The 19,483-nt window shown below is 45.6% G+C and overlaps 1 protein-coding gene across 3 annotated transcripts in view; it reads right to left on the bottom strand.

The window, feature by feature from the left end:
- Positions 1-3,426: 3,426 nt before the first annotated feature.
- Positions 3,427-19,483, bottom strand: part of NUP107 (nucleoporin 107) — a 52,718-nt gene continuing 36,661 nt past the window's right edge. For all 3 annotated transcript variants that reach the window (XM_007502886.3, XM_007502887.3, XM_007502885.3), the window contains 13 exons: positions 18,824-18,969; positions 18,672-18,720; positions 17,594-17,663; positions 17,103-17,221; positions 13,735-13,773; positions 13,254-13,404; positions 12,874-12,986; positions 11,250-11,352; positions 9,786-9,946; positions 8,993-9,118; positions 8,553-8,666; positions 6,396-6,563; positions 3,427-6,048 (listed from right to left, as the gene is read on the bottom strand). In XM_007502886.3, coding sequence (XP_007502948.1) covers positions 5,941-6,048; positions 6,396-6,563; positions 8,553-8,666; positions 8,993-9,118; positions 9,786-9,946; positions 11,250-11,352; positions 12,874-12,986; positions 13,254-13,404; positions 13,735-13,773; positions 17,103-17,221; positions 17,594-17,663; positions 18,672-18,720; positions 18,824-18,969 — 1,467 coding nt within the window. In that variant the 3' untranslated portion in view covers positions 3,427-5,940. The remainder of the gene's footprint in view (positions 6,049-6,395; positions 6,564-8,552; positions 8,667-8,992; positions 9,119-9,785; positions 9,947-11,249; positions 11,353-12,873; positions 12,987-13,253; positions 13,405-13,734; positions 13,774-17,102; positions 17,222-17,593; positions 17,664-18,671; positions 18,721-18,823; positions 18,970-19,483) is intronic.

The raw sequence follows: 19,483 nt of genomic DNA, 5'->3' as shown, positions 1-19,483 counted from the left end.
GTCCTCTATCCACTACAACACCTAGTGGTACCTCTTCTCTAAAAGGGTGGCCCATCCTACGTTGGTGCCTGCCTCCTGTGACAAGGGAATCACTTTAAAAGACTGATATATATTAATTTAAGGTCGCCAAGGAATTCAGCTATGTAATTCCTAAATGAAAAAACTCAAGTCAGCCGTCAGCCTTCTTTGGAGTTTAATTACAATAGGAGGAAGAAAGGAATTAGAGATAGAGAGAGAGAAAAAGGGAGAGAAGGGAATAGGGCTTAAATACCCCTTCTGTTTAGGCTGGGCCAAAAGGCCCAAGCCCTTAGATAGCTGGGGCAAAGAAAGGAGATCAGTCCCTATTACTCACGTGACCAAAATGGAGAAACAGTCTCAGAGGCCCCCACCTTCAGCTTCCTTCAGAGCAAGCTTCTCAGAGTACACTGCCACCACTCTGATCAACTCCTCCAACCCCTGAGTCCTCAGACCCCCCTGATCTTTAAGGAAACCATCCAAGTTGCCTCCCCTCAGTTCTCACATCTACCAATCACTGTCCATCAATTTCCCTGTGCCAATGGAGGCTCTAGCTTAACCCAGGACCGCCCAGAGGTTTCTGGTTTTTGCACATGTCTGTTGAAGGTCATATTTTCAAATGATTAAATCTTTGCTCCTTTGCTACAGCCCTTTCTAAATCCTGTTAACCTGAGTAGGGTAGAGATTGGAATAATTAAATTTTGATCTAGGCTGCAGCCCTTACTCAATCCTGTTAGGACTGAATAGGGTGGAGATTGATTCCAAGTATCTCCATTGTATCAATTCTAAAATCAATCATGACTCAAAGAAATTCCTGTTCTATGCTTAAGCATAGGCCAAAGTCCTTTCCATTGTTCAGCAAAAGGTTTCTGTCCTAAAGTAATCTTAAGAAGGGAAGAGAAGGAACCTCCCATGCCAATGGGGTTCCCATTCCAATAGACTATCAGTAAGAAATTTTCCAAGTATGAAATATCCCAATGGTGAAAATTCCAACATTTATAAGTCTAAGGAATTTTAAGGCTTACACTCCATAAAATCAAGTTGCAAAACATGTGGTGTGGATAATGACGTGTTATGAGTGACCATGAGAGACAAAGATTTCTAGGGGCCTTCAAGGCCTCTTGGAGAAGGCAGAAGTCAAGAGTGGGTCTGCAAGAATGGAGGGATAAGATTAGACAGGCATTGCAGCCAGAAAAAAATAAAATAAATAAAGCCTCTGTATGCTATATCTACCCAATTCCAAATTCCCTGAAGCCTGGCATCAGCACTCCAATTGTCTCTGATTTCCCTCTAGGACCTGTGAATAAACATGGTACCTGATATTTCTACAGGGCCACAAAGTTGGCAAAGCATTTCCCATTGTCTAGTTGGATTCTCCCTGTGAGTTGACACAAACTCAGTGTGCACTGTGAGATAATATAAGCATTTTACCCTCATTTTACAGATGAGAAAATACTCAGAAATGTTAGGTGACTTGGCCATGGTTTAACCAAGGACCTTTGATTCCAAATCTAGGACCCTTTTCTTTATAGGCACTTTTGATTAGTATTTAGGTAAGCCTTTTGCAGGAACAATGATTGGTAATAATTTACAAGATAGAAACAATGGCTGTAGATTGCCTTAGGGCTTTAATCAGAGTTTTCTATAGGGTAATAAATCCTATGTCAGCATATCAACATATGACCTAATACTGCATGTTCTTCTTACAGTACTCCTGGCTTAATGATTTTCTTGGCAGGACATCTAGTGTTTGGAGAGGAGAATGGATTTGGTTTAATCAAAGAGGGGAGACTATGTTTCTTATTGCTTTGAAGTTAATGGCTACCCAGAAGTTTTACATCCTGGGTGCATTGGGCATGGAAGTCCCTGATCTTCTTTTGCTGCTTCCACAACATAATCTCTGAATGTCTAAACCCACTGCAGCAGACTAGCTTGAGGCAGCAGGCCTGGTGGATGCACCAGCACCAGTGCTTGGCACATAGGACAGTGGAGGGACTAGATCTGTGGTCTCCTCAGGACAAGGAAATCTATAGATGGGGAAACTCTGTCTTTCAATGCAATTTGGCACCTTGCAGACTGAAGAGAGCTGCCTAGAACCCTGGACTCACACAGTCTTTCATCCCTGGCCAAATTCAACCTGAGATTATTCCCACTCTATCTCCTCTGCTTCTATGTCTGTGTCAATTGTACAATTGAAAATCTGTTACCCTAAAAAAGAACTACATATCCTGAAGAGATCCCATTGACTTCCTGTCATTACTTACTTCCTATAGACAGAAGATAAAGGGAGTGGGCATTGAGGCTCCTCCTCCTCTTCAGCTCTTTGGATGTAGCAATCAGTGGTGATGGTGGTAAGGTGGGGAATTTTAAAAAATGGCTAACCAGCCATGGGCATGTGGTTGTTATTTTGTACCCTCCTTATTCCTAATGATCATTTAATAAACCTCCTAAAATATAGCATTTTCATTATTTAAGATTAAAATTTAACTTTTACACAATGCATAGATTTAGAGGAAGCTACAACTGTGCCCATGGATTCCATGACTAATTTAAGCTCTTCATCCTTCATTGGTGTCTCACTGTGGTAGGGAATTCTTTTACTTCCTAATTGATTCCTTCTCACAGAAGCTTTTGCAAACTTCTCAAGTCTCCCACACCATCTCCTCTCCCAGCTGAAAACTGGAGAAAAAATGGAGGCATTTGCTGGGAACTCCTTCCTCTCAAGCCCCCTGGACCTTGGCTCTCACTCTCTCCAGTCTCTGATGGAGAAGTCTGTCTCATTGACCCTCCCTCTTTGTTCTTGACTCCATCCCCTCCTGCCTTCTCCAGCAGATTGTTCCCTTCATCATTCTCTTGCTCCAATGTCCAGTCTCTTCCTATTTACTGATGCCTTCTCTTTGACAAACCCTCATTAGTCCCCACCAAAGCCCTCCTCCATTTCTCAGCTAGAACAGTGGGTGCTCATGGCTTCCATTTCTACTCCTCTATCTTTTGTATTCTGGCTTCTAGCCTCACTCCCCTGAAGATGATTTCTCCAGTGACTCATGGCTCTACTCATTGCAAAGTTGGCTGCTCTCTTTTCCATTGCCACCTCTATTGACCTCTTTGGGTCATTTAACACAGGGGACCACTTTCTCCTCCTGAAGATACTTGGGATTTTTTTTCTGGACACTTCTCCTGGGTCTCTTTTGCTGGCCCAACACTCACATACCCCCCCTCCCCCCCAATATGGTGTCATTGACCAGCAGCAACAAAATATTTCAATGTGGGTTGAGGACTGGGGGAATTTGGGTTGAAAGGTTTAAGGATTAAGGAAAGAAGGACATAGAGAAGGTATAGACACAGAGATGCAGAATATTTCAGCATGGCATTCAGTCTATCGATGCTCCTCTGATGGAATGAGAGGACAAATTATAGGTGAATACGGTTTTTATTGACGTTCCAAGGAATGGGGAATGGGAGATAGTTAATTAAACATGTGACACAGTAGAGAATTTAACATCAGCTTGGTAAACAACAAAGCGAAAGAGATGGAGGCCAGCGCCCAGCCCATAGGTTCATTTGACCTTCGGACTGCAGGCGTGGGGAGAGGTCAGAATACCACAAAATCAGAGTCCCAATTCAAATATTCAGAAACCAATTATTTGAAATATATCCATAAATCAGCTGTCGAATGTATCTTTTAATACTTTCATGATCTGTATATACCTGGAACCCTACATGTGGGTGTTGGGCAACACTGTGCTGGGCTCTCTTCTATGTACTCTATGACCTCATCAACTGAAATGGTGGATTTAATGATCATCTCTTTAGTGATTTTGCTTAATTGGATTTGCCAAGCTTTCTGAAAATTGGTTTTACCCTCCACAGATTCTAATCACCATTAGCTTTCCTCACAAGACTTTACAAATGAGTTTCTATACACAGGTTTAGCGCTCCCTTTGGCTCCTAGCCATCTATCTTTCACTTGGGAAGGAAGCTGAATGGTGACTGATTTGGTTTCCTTGTTTCAGCAGTTGATTTACGTGGGTTTCACTTATGTATAAAACGTTTCATCAGTGCTGCCACTTTTTCTGTAAGCTATTTTTAAAAAATCAATGATCTGTTTAAATAGTTCTGGGTTGAGAGGTTTCAGGTGCAGAGGATATCTTTTAGCAAATTCTGAACTTTAGTGGGGCATCTAAGTGGCACAGTATATACGAGTGCGGAGCCTGAAGTCAGGAAGACTCCTCTTCCTGAGGTTAAATAAGGCCGCAGACAATAGCTGTGACCCTGGACTAGTCACTTAACCCTGTTTGCCTTAGTTTCCTCATTTATCAAACGAGCTGCAGAGGGAATAGCATATCTCTCTGGCATCTCTGACCAAAAAAACTACCCTCAAACCCAAACGGGGTGATCAAGAGCTAAACAAATTTTGATCTTTGCTCTAACACATCATTGGCCTCCCCTCACCCATGGAGCTGATTCAGATGACTCCTATGTCAAGAATCAAACTTTTCCTGTTAAAAAAATTTTTTGGGGGGGGAGTGAGGTGACACCCACCATATGTGAGCATCCCAATGAATTTCTCAAAGAAGTATGACAAAACTCTAAGACTTCTATACAATTTACAAGTCTTTAGCCTTGTTTTCCTTCTGACCTTTCTTCTTTAAACAAAATATTTCTCCTCACCTATTCCCACTCATACCCTGAAGTCACCAAGTACCAAAGTGTCCCCTGACTTGTTAGGAGGGTTTTGCTCAATTCTTCATAGGATGTCTCCAACCCTAACCAATGTTGCTGTGCAAGCTATAATCGCTTTTGCAGTGGCCTGTTTGAAAATCCTTGCAATAGGAGATGGGATAACCAAGTATCTTTTGAGAGAATATGTATCACTTTTGAGCACGTGATAAAAAATTAACCCTTTGTTGGACTCTCCAAGAAACAGGAAGACACCCTTCCATTTAGCCATGACTTCTTTTAATTTGGCTTTATTTAGTGAAAAAAAATTGTGATCAAGTATCCGTCAGCTCCTCCACTGGGATGTTGATAATTGTTGACACGCAGGGAACAAAGGCCCACACGCATAGGTTATCTAAGCGTGGGTTTCTTAGCGCCTATCGTTTCTCCTTACAGTCTCTAGCTACACTGCCACTGCCGAAGCGGAAGGGGTGGGAGAGGATTGAGCACCATTTTGCATCTTTCTTTGTTTCATGGGGTGCCAAAGAAATGTATTATCACCGCGTCGATGATTAGGGATATCGGCAATGAGCCTTTGTGTACTTGACGAGGCTGGTCCTCAGAAGCAGTCTCAGTTCATTGGCAGGGCAACGACTGCACCCTTTCTATCAGGTTCTTCTGGAATAGCTTTCCAGCTTTAGGGCTGACCCTAAAATGTCTATTTAGGACAGAAGAACCTCAAAGTAAGCATTGCTCGAGAAGAGGAATCCTGCAGCTCACTTTATTTTACAAAAAGTGTCCTCTCTAAGTACTTAGGATAAAGGGGAAATCACGTGATAGTTTTTAGTCCTAAATATGGTGATGCTCTTTTCCACTCCCTTTCAACTAACTTTGAAATGCTAACATGTTGACAGCTACAAAAGAGGGGAGTGGGAAGGAACTAAGTCACTTATGGAGTTTAATTTCTTCAACATGTAACAGAGAACAAGACTTTTAACTTTAATTTTCACTGTAGTAATCCGAAGACAAATTTTCAACTTTATTAATATACATAATTCAAGAAATACTGTTCTGTCACAACGTGCCAAAGACCCCTGCCATAATCTTATTATAAGTACAAAAAAATCCAAATATTCAATTTTACATAATTGTTCCCTAAAAAAGACAAACACCAACATCAAAAAAAAGACGACACCAAAGACCACAGACACATATATTTAGCGAAGTTTGCAATGATGACGCTATGAGGAAAACAATGGAATCACATTACGATGAACTTTCATAACCCAGAGGGTCAAGTCCCTGATCTAAAAGCATTAACGATGATTCTCTCAGCTTCTGTAACAACTTCCTTAGTTCTTCCTTAGAAAACACCTGATGAGAAACAGACAGGAATGAGAAAACAGGCCGTAAGAAGCCCCGCCTTACACTCAGACTTAGCCAATGGCTCTTACTAGCATGCATTTTCTCAGATTTGACCTTAAAAACAAACTAAACAAAAAACTTTTGTGCTTTTGGAGCTTGTCATGGACCACATTCACAGGTTCCTTTTAGAGATGCTGCTGGAGGGAGGCTCTAGTGTGTGTGTGTGGGGGAGGGGGGGACGGCACCCCCATAACAAAGCCAGAGCCATCCTCCAGGTCATTATGGATCAGAGAACAAGGTCCTAACAGTCATGGAGTGCTGCGGCACTGTATGAGAGCACCTGCCCGGCCACTCACCGTGTACAGCTTGTGGCGCTCCGAGGACACCATGTCGGCGAGCTGCAGGCACTCCTGGAACTGGTTGGTGCTGTGCAGGATGGTGTGGAGCAGGAAGCACAGCATGGGCAGGCAGAGGCGCCTCAGCAAGGCCATCTGGTGGGTCCTCTCGGGGTCATCCTCGGCATCCTCCACACAAAAGGAGAGTGGGACTCGCTTAGAGGCCGGGCCTCCTCCGCAAGCGCAGTGCCATGGCTAAGGAGACCCCCCTCCCCAGGTTCTCTGGGACCCCGAGGGGCCTTGCACAAGCTGTTTCTCAGCTGTAAAGCAAGCCCAGCCTCATCTCCAGAGTTCCTTTTGTTCTACAATATGGGGAACTAGCCTGGGTCCTCCCTCTTGGGTGCCACCACCCAGCAGCTACAGCAACAGCTTCGCACCCCACTGCCCCTCCCCAGGGCAGACCAGGCTTTGGGGCCTTCCTCTTCCGCTTTATCCTGGGCAGCCCGAGTGCGGTCCTACTGCTGCCCCTGCTGCCACTCAGGAAGCGGCCACAGCCCGCCATTCCTTCTGAGGGCTCCTTGCTGGAGGGATCCCATCGGCCCAGCCTTCTCTCCCATTGTGCCTGCCCTGCCCCCTTCCTGCACCCCACAAATCCACCTTCCAGCTCTCCTCAGTGTGCGTGTGGGGAAGCGAGGGGAGAGTTCTGGGGGGCCCTACAGACACTAGGGCAGGCCATGGGGAAGATGTCTGGGGAGCCGCACAAGGGTGATGCTGGCTTCTCCGGTGCTTCCCATCCCTTGACCCAGAAGCAAACTCCTGGGCCTCCATCTCCCTCCCTGAGCCCCTGGGCCTGTTTGGTGCTCTCTGAGCAGCTCCAGCCACCAGGCTTTCTCTGCCTGGGCTTTGTGGACAGCCTCTGGTTGCGGGACATTCTTATCTCCCTCCTGTCTCGCCCTCCCAGCCTCCCGGCCTCTCTGTCTCTGGCCTGGGCTCCCCGCTAGGCCTGGGTGTCCTCTGAGGCCTTCTCGGCCTTCTCCCTCCCCAGACCCCGTTGGTGTGCTCTGCCACACACAGCCCCCGGCTCCTCCTCAGGGCGCAGACTGGGACGCTGCTCTCTCTGGGCCCTGCTCCACCCGGACGTCCTGGAATGGCCCGTCACCTTCCCTTTCCTAGCAGCCCCTCTCTGGACCCGGCCCCCATGCTCACCGTCTCCAGAGAGGGCTGAGGCCCACCAAGCTCCTCCCTACCACGTCCTGGAGGCCACTCAGCAGGGCGCGGAGGCCTCTAGACAGCCGCCATGATCTCACGGGCTCCCTTTGTTCCGCCTCACAGAGACTTAAAGGTAGCTTTTGTCATGCCCGCGCCACAGGCCCTAACAGCTTAGGGTGATGTATAACTTTGCTATCCTTGGCATTCGAGGCCCCTGAAAATCTTTCTAGCTTGGTCTCTTTTCCTCTCCATTCCGGCACAACAAGACCACCCGCTCTGAGCCAGACTCGCTTCTCTAGGCTGTGGCTAGGGGCCCAGCCGCTGACAGCTGTCTGTCCTCAGACATCCCGGCGGTGGCGCCAGGCTCTCTCCATCAGGCCGGCACAGGCCCCCTTCCCTGCTCTTCTCCGCACACGGCATTACCCCAGAAACAGCAGCCCCCGGACGCCCCCACAGGAGGGGCTATGAGGAAGGCTGGCCGGCCTGGACTGAACTGCCCCCCGGCCTCCCCTCGGCGCCCCATGAATGCCTGCTTCTATCCGGGGCCTGAGGAAGTCTGAGCCGTCCATGGGGCCGCCCGGGGAGCTCGGACGCACGAGGCTCTCCATGAAGGCCGCACCGGGTCTGGCTGAGTGGCTCCTCGCCACCCCTGGCCCTGCAAAGGCCTGGGAAGGCTTTGGTGGGCCAGGATTTAAGACCACTTAAAGAGTGAGGAAAGGAGACCCAGAGCGGGCCATTGCTCCCGCCTCTGCTCGGACCCTGCCACCACAGGGGTAGCTACGGGCCTTGAGGGAGTCCCATCACGGCCTCCCAACGGTCTCCCTCAGGAAGAGACCCGAGCTCGCCTGTCTAGGGGCTGCCATTTCTCGGTAGGGAGAAGACTGCTCCCGCCGCTTCATGGGCGAGCACTTTCAGTCCGACACAGGCCTCTCTGCCTGCGCTTTAGGGACGGACCACGACACGACTCACCTCTCGGACATCCACCATCCACCCTCCGTCCACAAACAGGAGGACGTTGTACATCTTCTCTTTTACTTCGGCTGTCAGAGCGTCCAAGTGGCCTTTCCATATGCCGAAGTCCATCTGCAGAAGGAACGCGGGGATGCTTAGGAGCGCTTCGAGAGCACCTGCTCAGAAGCCGCTCCGCAATAAGATGCGGTACAGGGAGACGGAACAAAAACGGAGGGCTCTAACTGCATGAAGGGATGTCGGCCGACCACAGAGGCCTCTCCCTTTCTGTTTAATTACTGGCGAAGAAGTCAAACAGCCAAGGACACACTACTACCGGCAACCTGCCCGATGGGGGTCAGAGCGAGGGAACCTTTTAGAGAAGCATGTGGTTAAACGGAATCAGAAAACGCCATTTCATAAAAAAACAACCCACAAGCCCACACCGCCATGTCACGTACTTCATATTTCTTTTCTTTGTGCTCATGAGCGACTTTCTCCGTGAAGGAAGACTGGGGCAGCAAAGTAGGCTTTTGTGGAGCCGAGTTCATGTGCTTGAACCACTCATTAAAGGTCTCGTGTGCTTCCTGAAAGGCAAGAAGGGCTTTCAGAAACGTCACTGGCCGCAGGGTTGGCCATTCAGATACATCCTGGCAGGGTAGACCTTACAGTTATCCCCCCCAATGGCGCTGGCCGGCTTTCTGGGCACACCAAGCCTCGAGAGTCTGCTGAGGGCCAAGAGCCCAAAGCTCAAGGGGGACCAGCACAGTTCTTCTCCCCCTCTCAGCCCCCTTTTCCCCCAAGCACAGGACGTGGCTCCTAGTTCAGAGAAATGAATTGAGGAAAGACTGGAAAGACTGGAATTGAGGAAAGGAACCCAGGTAGCTCTCAGACATTCACTGCCCTCTGGACAGCACGAAGTGTGTGCTCTCCATCCCCAACAGATAAGAAGTGAGAATGGGGCCGCTCGCTTAATCCGGGAGTCTCCCAGAAGCTGGCCTACGGGGGTCTGCGTCTGGCAGTCACTTAATCAATGTTTCCCGAGTTGTCCGGGATGCCGAGTTCTGGCTTTCCCTCCGCCCTCTAACAGGCAGATGCTGATGCAGGCGAGGGCACGGGCCCATCCCTCTGGGCTGAATCCACCCTGACAAAAACTCGGGTGGTCATGAGAGAAAACATGGATACACTGTGGGTCCTGGAACGCCCTGGAGAGCGAGTGGGCAGCTCTGCGGCTCTCTCCCTCGAGACGCTCACCAGATAAGCTCGAATGCATAAGTGTTCTCGGATGGCGTTGTCGTCCTCGGCGGGAAGCGGAGTATCCATCCCATTTTCTTCCCACTGATTGTAAATTTCTGCTATGCAATCTTGGGGAATCTTCGCAAACACTTCTTTGGCAGCTTCATGTTTCTTTGACGCTACATAGGGAATAAACGTGGGGAGCATTTCAGTATTTACCTAGTTTTTTTCAGCATAAAAAATTTATTAATTAATGAAGGCTACAAGAATTAGTTCATTAACAGGAATTTTTTTTTCTGATGGGAAAAATGAGACTTGCTTTGGTTTTAGGTCCCAAAAAACATATATTTAAGTATCTTGTAAACTTTTATTAGATAGTGGACTGAGGGGTACCTGGCTAGCACAGTTGGATAGAGTGCTAGGCTTGGAGTTGAGAGGACCTGGATTCAAATCTGGCTTCTGACACTTCCTAGTTGTATGACCCTGGATGAGTCATTTAACCCCCATTGCCTAACTTAAAAACAAATAAACAAAAACAACACACAAATTAAAAAACAACTTAGGATTTTCTAATCTTATAAAAATCTTAGGATTTTTTTTTCAAACATGACATTTCCCAATGGTCTTCCCATTCCCATACAAGGCACCCTTGTAGTGAATAAGGAGTTAGACAAAAAAAAGCATAATTGGTCACGTCTGAAAACAATGTCTTGTTCTTCACCTATAGTCCACTACCTCTTACTGGGAAGTGGGAGGGTGGGAGGCTCTAATAGCTCTCTCTCCCCTTACCTTCCGTCTTGGAGTCAATACTGTGTATTGTGGTAAGGGCTAGGCACTGGGGGTCAGGGTCACACAGCTAGGAAGTGACTGAGGCCACATTTGAACCCAGGACTTCCCATCTCTAGGCCTGACTCTCAATCTACTGAGCTACCCAGCTGCCCCCTCTTTCTCTTAATAGATAAAGTATTACATCTATTCAAGTCATTAAGTGTCATTCACATCAACAACAGAGCCTGTATAGAAAATTCCAAGTTGTTAAAAAAATTTTTTTTTTTCAAAGCTAGGCAACCAGGGTTTAGTGACTTACCGAGGGTCACCCAACTAAGAAGTGTGTGAGCTGAGATTTGAACCCAGGACTTCCTGTCTCCAGGCCTGGTGCTCTATCCATTGTGCTACCTAGCTGCCCTGAAAATCCCAAGTTTTTACAAGCAATTAAAAGTAAGTTACTGATGGGAACAATCAACTAAATAGTTTTCAAGAGCAGTTCATTGTGAAAGTGATAATTTTTAGATTGTACTCAATAAACATACAATTAAATACTAGTAAGGAATTGCTTCCAGAGCTCTTGGCTTGGGAGGCTCAGCACCGAAAGAGACATACTTGTTTTTTTTTTTGTTCAGGGAACATTATCTTGTGACAGATGACCCACTAGTGGGCAGTACAAGAAACTACCACAAAATCTTAGAAGCGGATATGCCGTACCCAAGAACTTTCTCATGATAGCATTGCCTTGCTTTAGTGCCTCAGCTCTTTGTGCAGGGTCAAACACCAACCAGTCAATCACGTCAATCTTGGAACGGTCCTCCTTAAAAACAAAGAAAAGGCAACGACTCAGTCTAAAGTCTAAGTTCTACTCAAAAAAGCAACGTGCTCTCTGTTCTGGGTCATGCGGCCCAAGTACGGTTAAAAGCCTGGAGCGAAGGTCAGGTTGTTCCCTCATCCTCAGTGACTGCCCAGACCCCAAGAGCCAGCAGCTCTAATCTCCCTTCCAGATTCGGCAGCACTCTACTTACCTTATCCAAAACACAGATTTGCTTTATGATTCCGCCACCCGTCTACCACGCAGCCCCTCTTTTCTGTCAGTTTGGGGGTGCTGCCGTGGCTTTGTTTGTTGTTTTCTAAGTAGCAGAAGGATGCATCACCCTCATTATAAAGTAAAAGCACAAGTGTGAAGAATCAGATGCCATTTTTTAAGCGATTATAATGATCTGGGATAAAGGGACAAGTCGTATTTAAAGCCCCAGAAGTAATGATTGTGCTAGGTCAATCCATCAGGACGATGCTGTCCACGTCTTTAAGACAAGCCTTGCCATCCCTGCTATTTCCAGGGCCAAAGGACACAGAATACCAAAGCCGTATTGGTTCTGCCAACAGCTATCAGTAAATTCCTTTCCTCCTCTGCTCCTCCCCCAGCTTCCATCCCCATCACATCAGCCTTCTCTCCGGCGCCCAGGCCCCAAACCTTGGAATCGTCCTCGATGGTTCCCTCTCTCTTGTATCCAACTGGCCTGCAATTCCTGCTGAATCCACCTCCACAGTACTACCTACAGAGACCCCCTTCTCCTCTAGCCAACGACTCCAGGCTCGGTTTTGGACCTTGTGGAGTCCGGACGGTCTCCTCAATTCCCTATCTCTGCTCTATCCTTCACAGCAGTCACAGCAATTTTCCTAGTGGACACGGTCAAAGGGCCCTGCTCAAAAATCAAGCTGGGCTGAGTGTCAAGGGAGACCGTAGGATTTTAAGAAGGCGATGAAGGTGTTCACACTAGAAAAGGTACAAGAGCAGGCGCAGAGCACCGTGTGTCAGAAGGCAAAAAAGGCCAGTTTGGCCAGACGGATGAGTGGATCAAAGGAGGAACATCCAAGGCTGGGAAGTCTGGCCTAGGAGGTAAAGTATCAGCTCTTTAGTGTGGGCAATCCGAGGCCAGCCTCCATCAGTCCCCATACACAGTCTAGGCCAGCTCTTAGCTGAACTCATCTGCCCTGTAGGCCTGCCCGGGATGTGCCAGAGGCCTTCTGGGCCCAAAAGGTCCCCCTCTGGGCTCCCCCAAGTTACGGCAAGGAAAGATCGCCAGAGTACTGTGCTCTGAACGAACGTTTTTTTCAGACGTGGCTACTGACGGAGATGCTAAAACAAGTGATTTCTACTTCTAGGCACCGCAGAGGCCCAAACACCCTCCTCTGCTGCCTGTGTCCCATCCACAGAGACCAGCATTGGAACAGTGATCGTGCCGGGGCTCTGAACATTTACGACCGCTCTTAGTGCAGACGAGGCTGGGAATAAAGGTCTGAGCAGCACTTCTCGGACTGTCGTGCCCTTCGTTACCTCGGTGGTGCCGGTGTCCAGGGAAGGCGCCGTGTCGTGGTGACTGAAGTCGCCGGCATCTTTCCTTCGTGTGTTCTCCACTACGGTTTTTGTTATTGTTGCCACATCCAGACCTGAACAATGAAAAAAACCAATGGTTCCGGCTCCCTCGGGATCGGAGGCGGATCTGATGGGCTCTTACAAAAAGGAGAGCAGCCATCCCCACGAGCATCCGTCAGAGCACGGAGCAGCTCCCAGGCTCAGGAGAGGAAGGGGAGGGCAGAAAGAATCTCATGACAGCTATCCCTTTCCTCCCAGTCAGAGGAGGTAGGAGTGCCTTCTAAAACAAACACCGCGTGTGATCAGTGCCACAGCCCATCAGCGGGGGCGCCCTGGCTCACCTGCTTCTTTGGCCAGCTCCAAACAGCGATGGCGCTGCTCGAATTCTGTCACACCTTCCAAAAAGGCTGCATACTGAGCGACAGCCAGGTCTTGAGGCAAATGAGAAGTATAAAACGCAATGAGGTTGGCGTGTTTCTCACATATTAACAGCTGCAAAAGAGAAAAATGCCCAATATGTACCAATAATAACAGATTCTAGGACCTTTATGAGAGTGACATGGCAAGGAAAAAAATTCTATGATTTCTTAAAAATAATTTATATCTCAATTTCAATGGACTCCTCAAATCCCAAAGGAAAAAAAGTAGAGCAAATCAAAGTGCTAAATAGTCACTGACACTAAACTTTCAAAATGAATTTAATGATAATAAAATGACTTTTCCTGATCACTTTAGTGGCTTTTCTATCTAAAATAAGTAACTATTCCTTTAAATTTTATTTCTGCGGAATCAAGTTTCAAATGTGAGATTCTTCATAATTACCTGAATGTAGGCCTTTAAAACTTGCACAGACACTTCTTCCTTTGTATGGGGAAAAAAAAAAACAATCAGATTCAGTGATAAATCCACAGAACAGCTCACATAGCCCAGCAACCTAACAGAAAACAGTGAACAAGGATCACGAGATTCTCACAAGGATGCTCTCATATAAATTAAAACAAATACGAAATACAATTTAAGTACTCTAGATTAGCTCCTTAATTTGAATTGGGCTTTACCAATCTAATCACTATAGAGAACTCAAATTGACTTTGGTCAGAATCATGGTTAATGGGCTCGATGAGTTTGAGCAGCATGTTGGTGAGGCCGCTTAACATCCTCTCTTGTCTGGCTAGAGGTCCCTCTGCACAGGTCATAAGAGTGACCCTGTGAAAGACGTCCTTTACAAAGCCACATCCTGTTGATGCCTCCAACCCTGAGGACAGTTAGCCAGCCTTGGCTATGATTTGGGCTGGGTGGGCAGGGTGATCTCCCTCAGCCCCTCCTCCAACTTGCCCCAAATGGCGCCCCTGCTTCAGATCACAAGAGGTGACCTCCAGACTCCCATCGAATCCCACTCCTCCTTTGTGCTTCCCACAAGATCCCAGGGATCGTGCACCTTCCATCTCTCTCATTCCAACAGCTCTTTGCCTCTGAATTCCAATAAGCTCAGGTCCCCAACTCTAAAAAGGTCTCCAATGCTTCCAAGTAATTATCCCATAATTTGTATGCCTGCCAGGGCTAAGATTTCTTAAAAAGTCGGTTCCACGCCCCATCTTCGCTGCATTTCCCAGGCCCTCCTCCACCCCCACAGCCATAGCTGCGCTGTGTAAATGACTGCAGGGCTCCATCAGGGCTCCTCCTCAGTAGGAGCTCTGCTTCAAGACATGGCCCCTTACTGCCTCTCTTCCTCAACATCTAACCCCCTTTCTGGGGCTAAAGCACATTCACTGGCTCCCCACAAGTGGCTCTCAGTTGTCTTCTCTTTTATCTATTGATGTTCTGATCCTCGGCTTCAATATCCCCGCAGGACATTTAATGTCCGAATCCCACCCATTATAAACCTCAAAATTTCTCAGACTTATGAATGTTAGGGGTTTCCCCCATTGGGGAATCTTCTCCTTAAAAAAATTCCCTAGCAGATGGTGAGAACTCTACTTGAGTGTGGGAGCTCCTTACCTTGGGAATATCCCTACTCCACCCTACTTAGGACTGCTTTAGGACAGAGAGCTGCTTGAGAACAATGAAAAGTACTTTGATCCATGCTTATGGAAGGGACAGGAAGTTCTTTGAGTCATGACTGTTTTAGAATTGATACAATGGGATACTAAGTACCTATAAAGGTGGGGCAACTTGTAAACTACTTAAACCTAAAAGGGTGATAACTTATTCAGAGGTTTTTTCTAATGAAATTTGTCGACACAGCAGCATTTTTCCCCTGACTTACTAAAGAGATTAAAACTACTCAGCTGTGAATTCAAAATGGGCGGTCCTTTAGAAACATCTACAGTGATTGGTAGATGTAAGGACTTAGGGGAGGTGACAGAGAAGATTTTGCCCTTAAAAATAAGAGCTTAGGGAAGAGCTCGTAGTCATTCTGAAACATTCAGATTGGAGAGACTCATTCTGAGGAGACTGATTCTGAAACATTCAGATGGAGGAGGGAGCTGGTGAAAACAGCTGAGATGCTGCTGGCCTGGTATCATTAGAAATCCTTACTTAGACAGATCTTATGGTGAGTTATAAAAAACTGACCGATTTTTCTTTTAAGACTCAGGTCTAGGCCATATTGGCTTGAGGCCCTTCATAATTATTCCTTTTTTACTCTCTCTCTCTTTCTTTGATTACTCATTGTATTGTTAATTAAAATCTCTATAAAACCCAATTGACTTGGGTATTTGAATAATTGGGAATATTTCCCTGGCGACCACCTTATATTTGATTTTAAACCCAAGACACTGTAATGAAACATATTTCTGCGGTCAAACTTACTCACCCTCTCTTATATCTATCACAATTTATATCTTCCACTATTTTAACCACTACAGTTTAAGACCTCAACCATTTTAAATCTCACACCACCTTCAGTCCAGTGTCAGAGCTTCCATCACATAGGAGCTGCCTCTGTCCGCATGCCACCCGCCCCCCACACTGACACTCCCCAGACCACTCTAGCTTGGCCCTACACCTGCCTCCCACAGACCTGGGAGAGCTCTCTGGTGCTCGTCCCACCACAGTGTGGGCTCCTCCTCTAATCTGCACTCATTCCCAGTGGCCATCACGCTCCGTGGTGTGGACATGGCAATGCCACTCCTGTCTACACATACCAACTGTGTCTGCCTTGAGTACAATGCACAGCCTCTGCCTTGAGTGGACAGGCCTCGGGGAGCCGGGGCTTCCATTCTCCCACCTCTGGCCTCTGTGCTGCTCCCCATGTCTGCCCTTCTTGTAAACCTTAAAATTTCTTAGACTTATAAATGTTGGAAATTTCACCATTGGGAAATTTCATACTTGAAAAATTTCCTATTGATAGTGGGAACTCTATTGGAATGTGAACCCCATTGGCATGGGAGGTTCCTTCTCCTCCCTTCTTAAGATTACTTTAGGACAGAAACCTTTTGCTGAACAATGGAAAGGGCTTTGACCTATGCTTAAGCATAGAACAGGAATTTCTTTGAGTCATGATTTATTTTAGAATTCATACAATGGAGATATTTGGAATCAATCTCCACCCTATTCAGTCCTAATAGGATTTAGGAAGGGCTGCAGCATAGATCAAAATTTAATTATTCCAATCTCTACCCTACTCAGGGTAACAGGATTTAGGAAGGGCTGTAGCAAAGGATCAAGATTTAATTATTTGAGAATATGACCTTCAACAGACATGTGCAAAGCCACAGACCTCTGGGCGGTCCTGGGTTAAGCTAGAGACACCATTGGCACAGGGAAGACATGGACAGTGATTGGTAGATGTGAGAACTGAGGGGAGGGAACTTGGATGGTTTGCTTAAAGAGAGAGGGGTCTGAGGACTGAGGGGGTTGGTTGGAGAGTTTTGGCTCTGAGTGGTTGGAGAGGTGCTCTGAGAAGCTTGCTCTGAAAGAAGCTGGAGGTGGAGGCCCTGAGACTGTTTCTCATCCAGTGAGACCAGTGAATTCTCTCCCATTTTCAGAGGCCCCACAAGGGCCTTTCTAAGGAAAGAGTGGAGGGGAATGTAACAGTATCCCCCATCTATCCACGTGCCCACCCATCTTCTGCTGTGCAAGCGTCATGACGGGAGGGTCGGGTCTTTCCTAGCTCTGCACCCCTCAAGTGCTGACTCGCTGCTTCAGCCTCAGGACACACAAGAAAGACACTTGCCGGTCATGCTTACTTTGATCTGTATCCCCAGAGTGCGGAAAAACAAAACGAGATGCGTCATGAAGCGGAGAAGGTGCCCCGGCAGAAGATTCTTTCCTTTGGAAAGCCATTTAAGAAATTCCTCCATCATACCTATAATAAATTAACCAAATCTTTGACATGATTGGTAAAACCAAGAGTAAAGACATGGTTACCCCCAAGAAATATCTTCCTCCTGACAGCGCCAATAATTTACCTGTGCACTGAACACCTTGTTAATCTTTTGAAATGTTGCTAAATAGAGGTCATAAATCTTTAAACTTGAATTTCACAGAATTGTCTATTTTTCTGCACCCCTTGAAATACAGAATTGAACATACAGCTAGAAGAAACTCAACACTGGGAATCGACTGGGTTGGTTTTATAAAGCTTTAATGATTTGCTCAGTCATCCACCTAGCCTTCCACTCTTAATAAAAAATACGAGAAATTCACATAAAACAAAATAAAACTTAAAAATGCTTACCATCAATGTCTCCCAAGATAAGGAATTTTTGAATTACGTGGTAGTGCTCTTGATTTTCCTCTAGAACTCTCTGAAAAATAATGGACATTTCCCATAAATCATTCACTCATTTAAAATGTCCATTTATCAGTGTAAGATTCATTGACCCGAAGGAACTTAAATCAAGAGAGTTGAATGACAAGGGCCATCAGATGACTTAAAAATGAAAATCAGAGAGTTGTTAAAACATGGAATATACAAAGCTCATAAATTCAGTTAAAAAAGAAATACCCTACAGTGACCCACCACAACTTTAAAAGTAGATTTCTAGAACTGACATTTGGATTAAACTAGATAGCTTTCTCCAACTATATGGGGTAATAGACAGAGTGCTAGAGTTGGTGGTCAGAAAGCCCCACATTCAAATCATGCCTCAGCCCCTAGATGAATGATCCTGGGCAAATCATTTAACCTTTCAGCCTCACTTTCATCATCTGTAAAATGGGAAACCAAAAGAAATTTTATTTATATAAATCACTGCTGCAACTTTAAGGTGCAGTATAAATACCAGTGATTATTATTTTGGGATCTATTTACACAAAAGTTCTTTTTGAGGATTTCCCTTTATTTATCCTGACATGTCAACAGGAAGAAATGGCTTATCACATTCAAAACACCTATTTAGATGTGAATTGTATTCAATAAAGAAGCAGGATAAATATTAGTCAAATCACTACTAAGTCTACAGTGGAGACTTGGGGCCAGGAGGGCATGAAGCAAGAGGTGAGAGATAGGAGCTGTTAGATGTGCACGTGCGTGTGCGTGTGTGTTTTATTTTACCAATTACATGTAATAACAAATGTCTATATAAGTTTTATGAAGTTCTATGGTCCAAAATGTCTCCTTCCCTCCCTCTTACTGGGACTGGCAAGCATTTCAATCTGGATGCCCTTATTTTGTAAAGTAGGGACATGAAGTGAAGATAGGAGAAAAACTGAGCTTCTAATTTCTGCTTTTCACCAAAGCCTCTATTAGCATTAGTTTTGACCTCATTTTTATTCCAAGGTATAGCTGAAGAATATCCACTGTAAATATTTACCTTTTTATCTGTAGCTTGGAGCTCTTCAAAAACTTTTTCCAAAGTCCAACTTTGAAAGAAAAAAAAACAGTGGCAGGGAGAATATGTCAATAATCTTAGGGAAGACTACAAGATACATTTCAGAGCACAGAATTTAGTGTAGAAAGACTCACTTTGCTTCCAAGTGTTCTCGAGGCAGTTCTTCAGTTTCATCTAATGTTACAACTGAGGTCCGAACTTCCTGTTCCACCAAACTGTCCACCATTACCCTAAAGTAGGCCCAGACCGTATCTTCCCAGGTTTCACAGACAGGTAGAAGCTTTTTCCCCAACCCAAAAAGAATGCAATTACAAATACACAAAAAGACACCTGGAACATATTTTGCCTAAAAATAAACTGTCATCAAACTATATTAAATGACAAAGAAAATCAAGTTTTTCATATTACAAACAACATCTTCTAAAGGGATTGCAATGCTAAGAAATCTTCCATACTGATTTCACAACACAATGTCTTTTAAGTTTTATTTCAAATAGTTCAATACCTCCCCCAAACAAGAAAAAAATCCCATCCAAATTTAAATAGTCATTATGAATCTGCTTAGTGTTTCTGAATATAAACTAGGATAATATGTGGTTTAAAAAAGGATTCCTAACAATAATGATAAAATATTATCAATCTTCAGGGATAAATTCAAAGAGGGAAATCACTTATTACATGACTGTGATAATAAGATAACTTGTAAGACACTGCAATATCCTACTGTGAATATCTCTTATTGTTCCACTCACTTATAATATGGCCTAGGTTTATAAAATAAATTATGTATGGAT

This window comes from Monodelphis domestica, chromosome 5, assembly GCF_027887165.1.
Source record: "Monodelphis domestica isolate mMonDom1 chromosome 5, mMonDom1.pri, whole genome shotgun sequence".
NCBI lineage: Eukaryota > Metazoa > Chordata > Mammalia > Didelphimorphia > Didelphidae > Monodelphis > Monodelphis domestica.
Note: the sequence above shows the minus strand (reverse complement) of the source record. Positions and strands in the feature narration are given on the sequence as shown.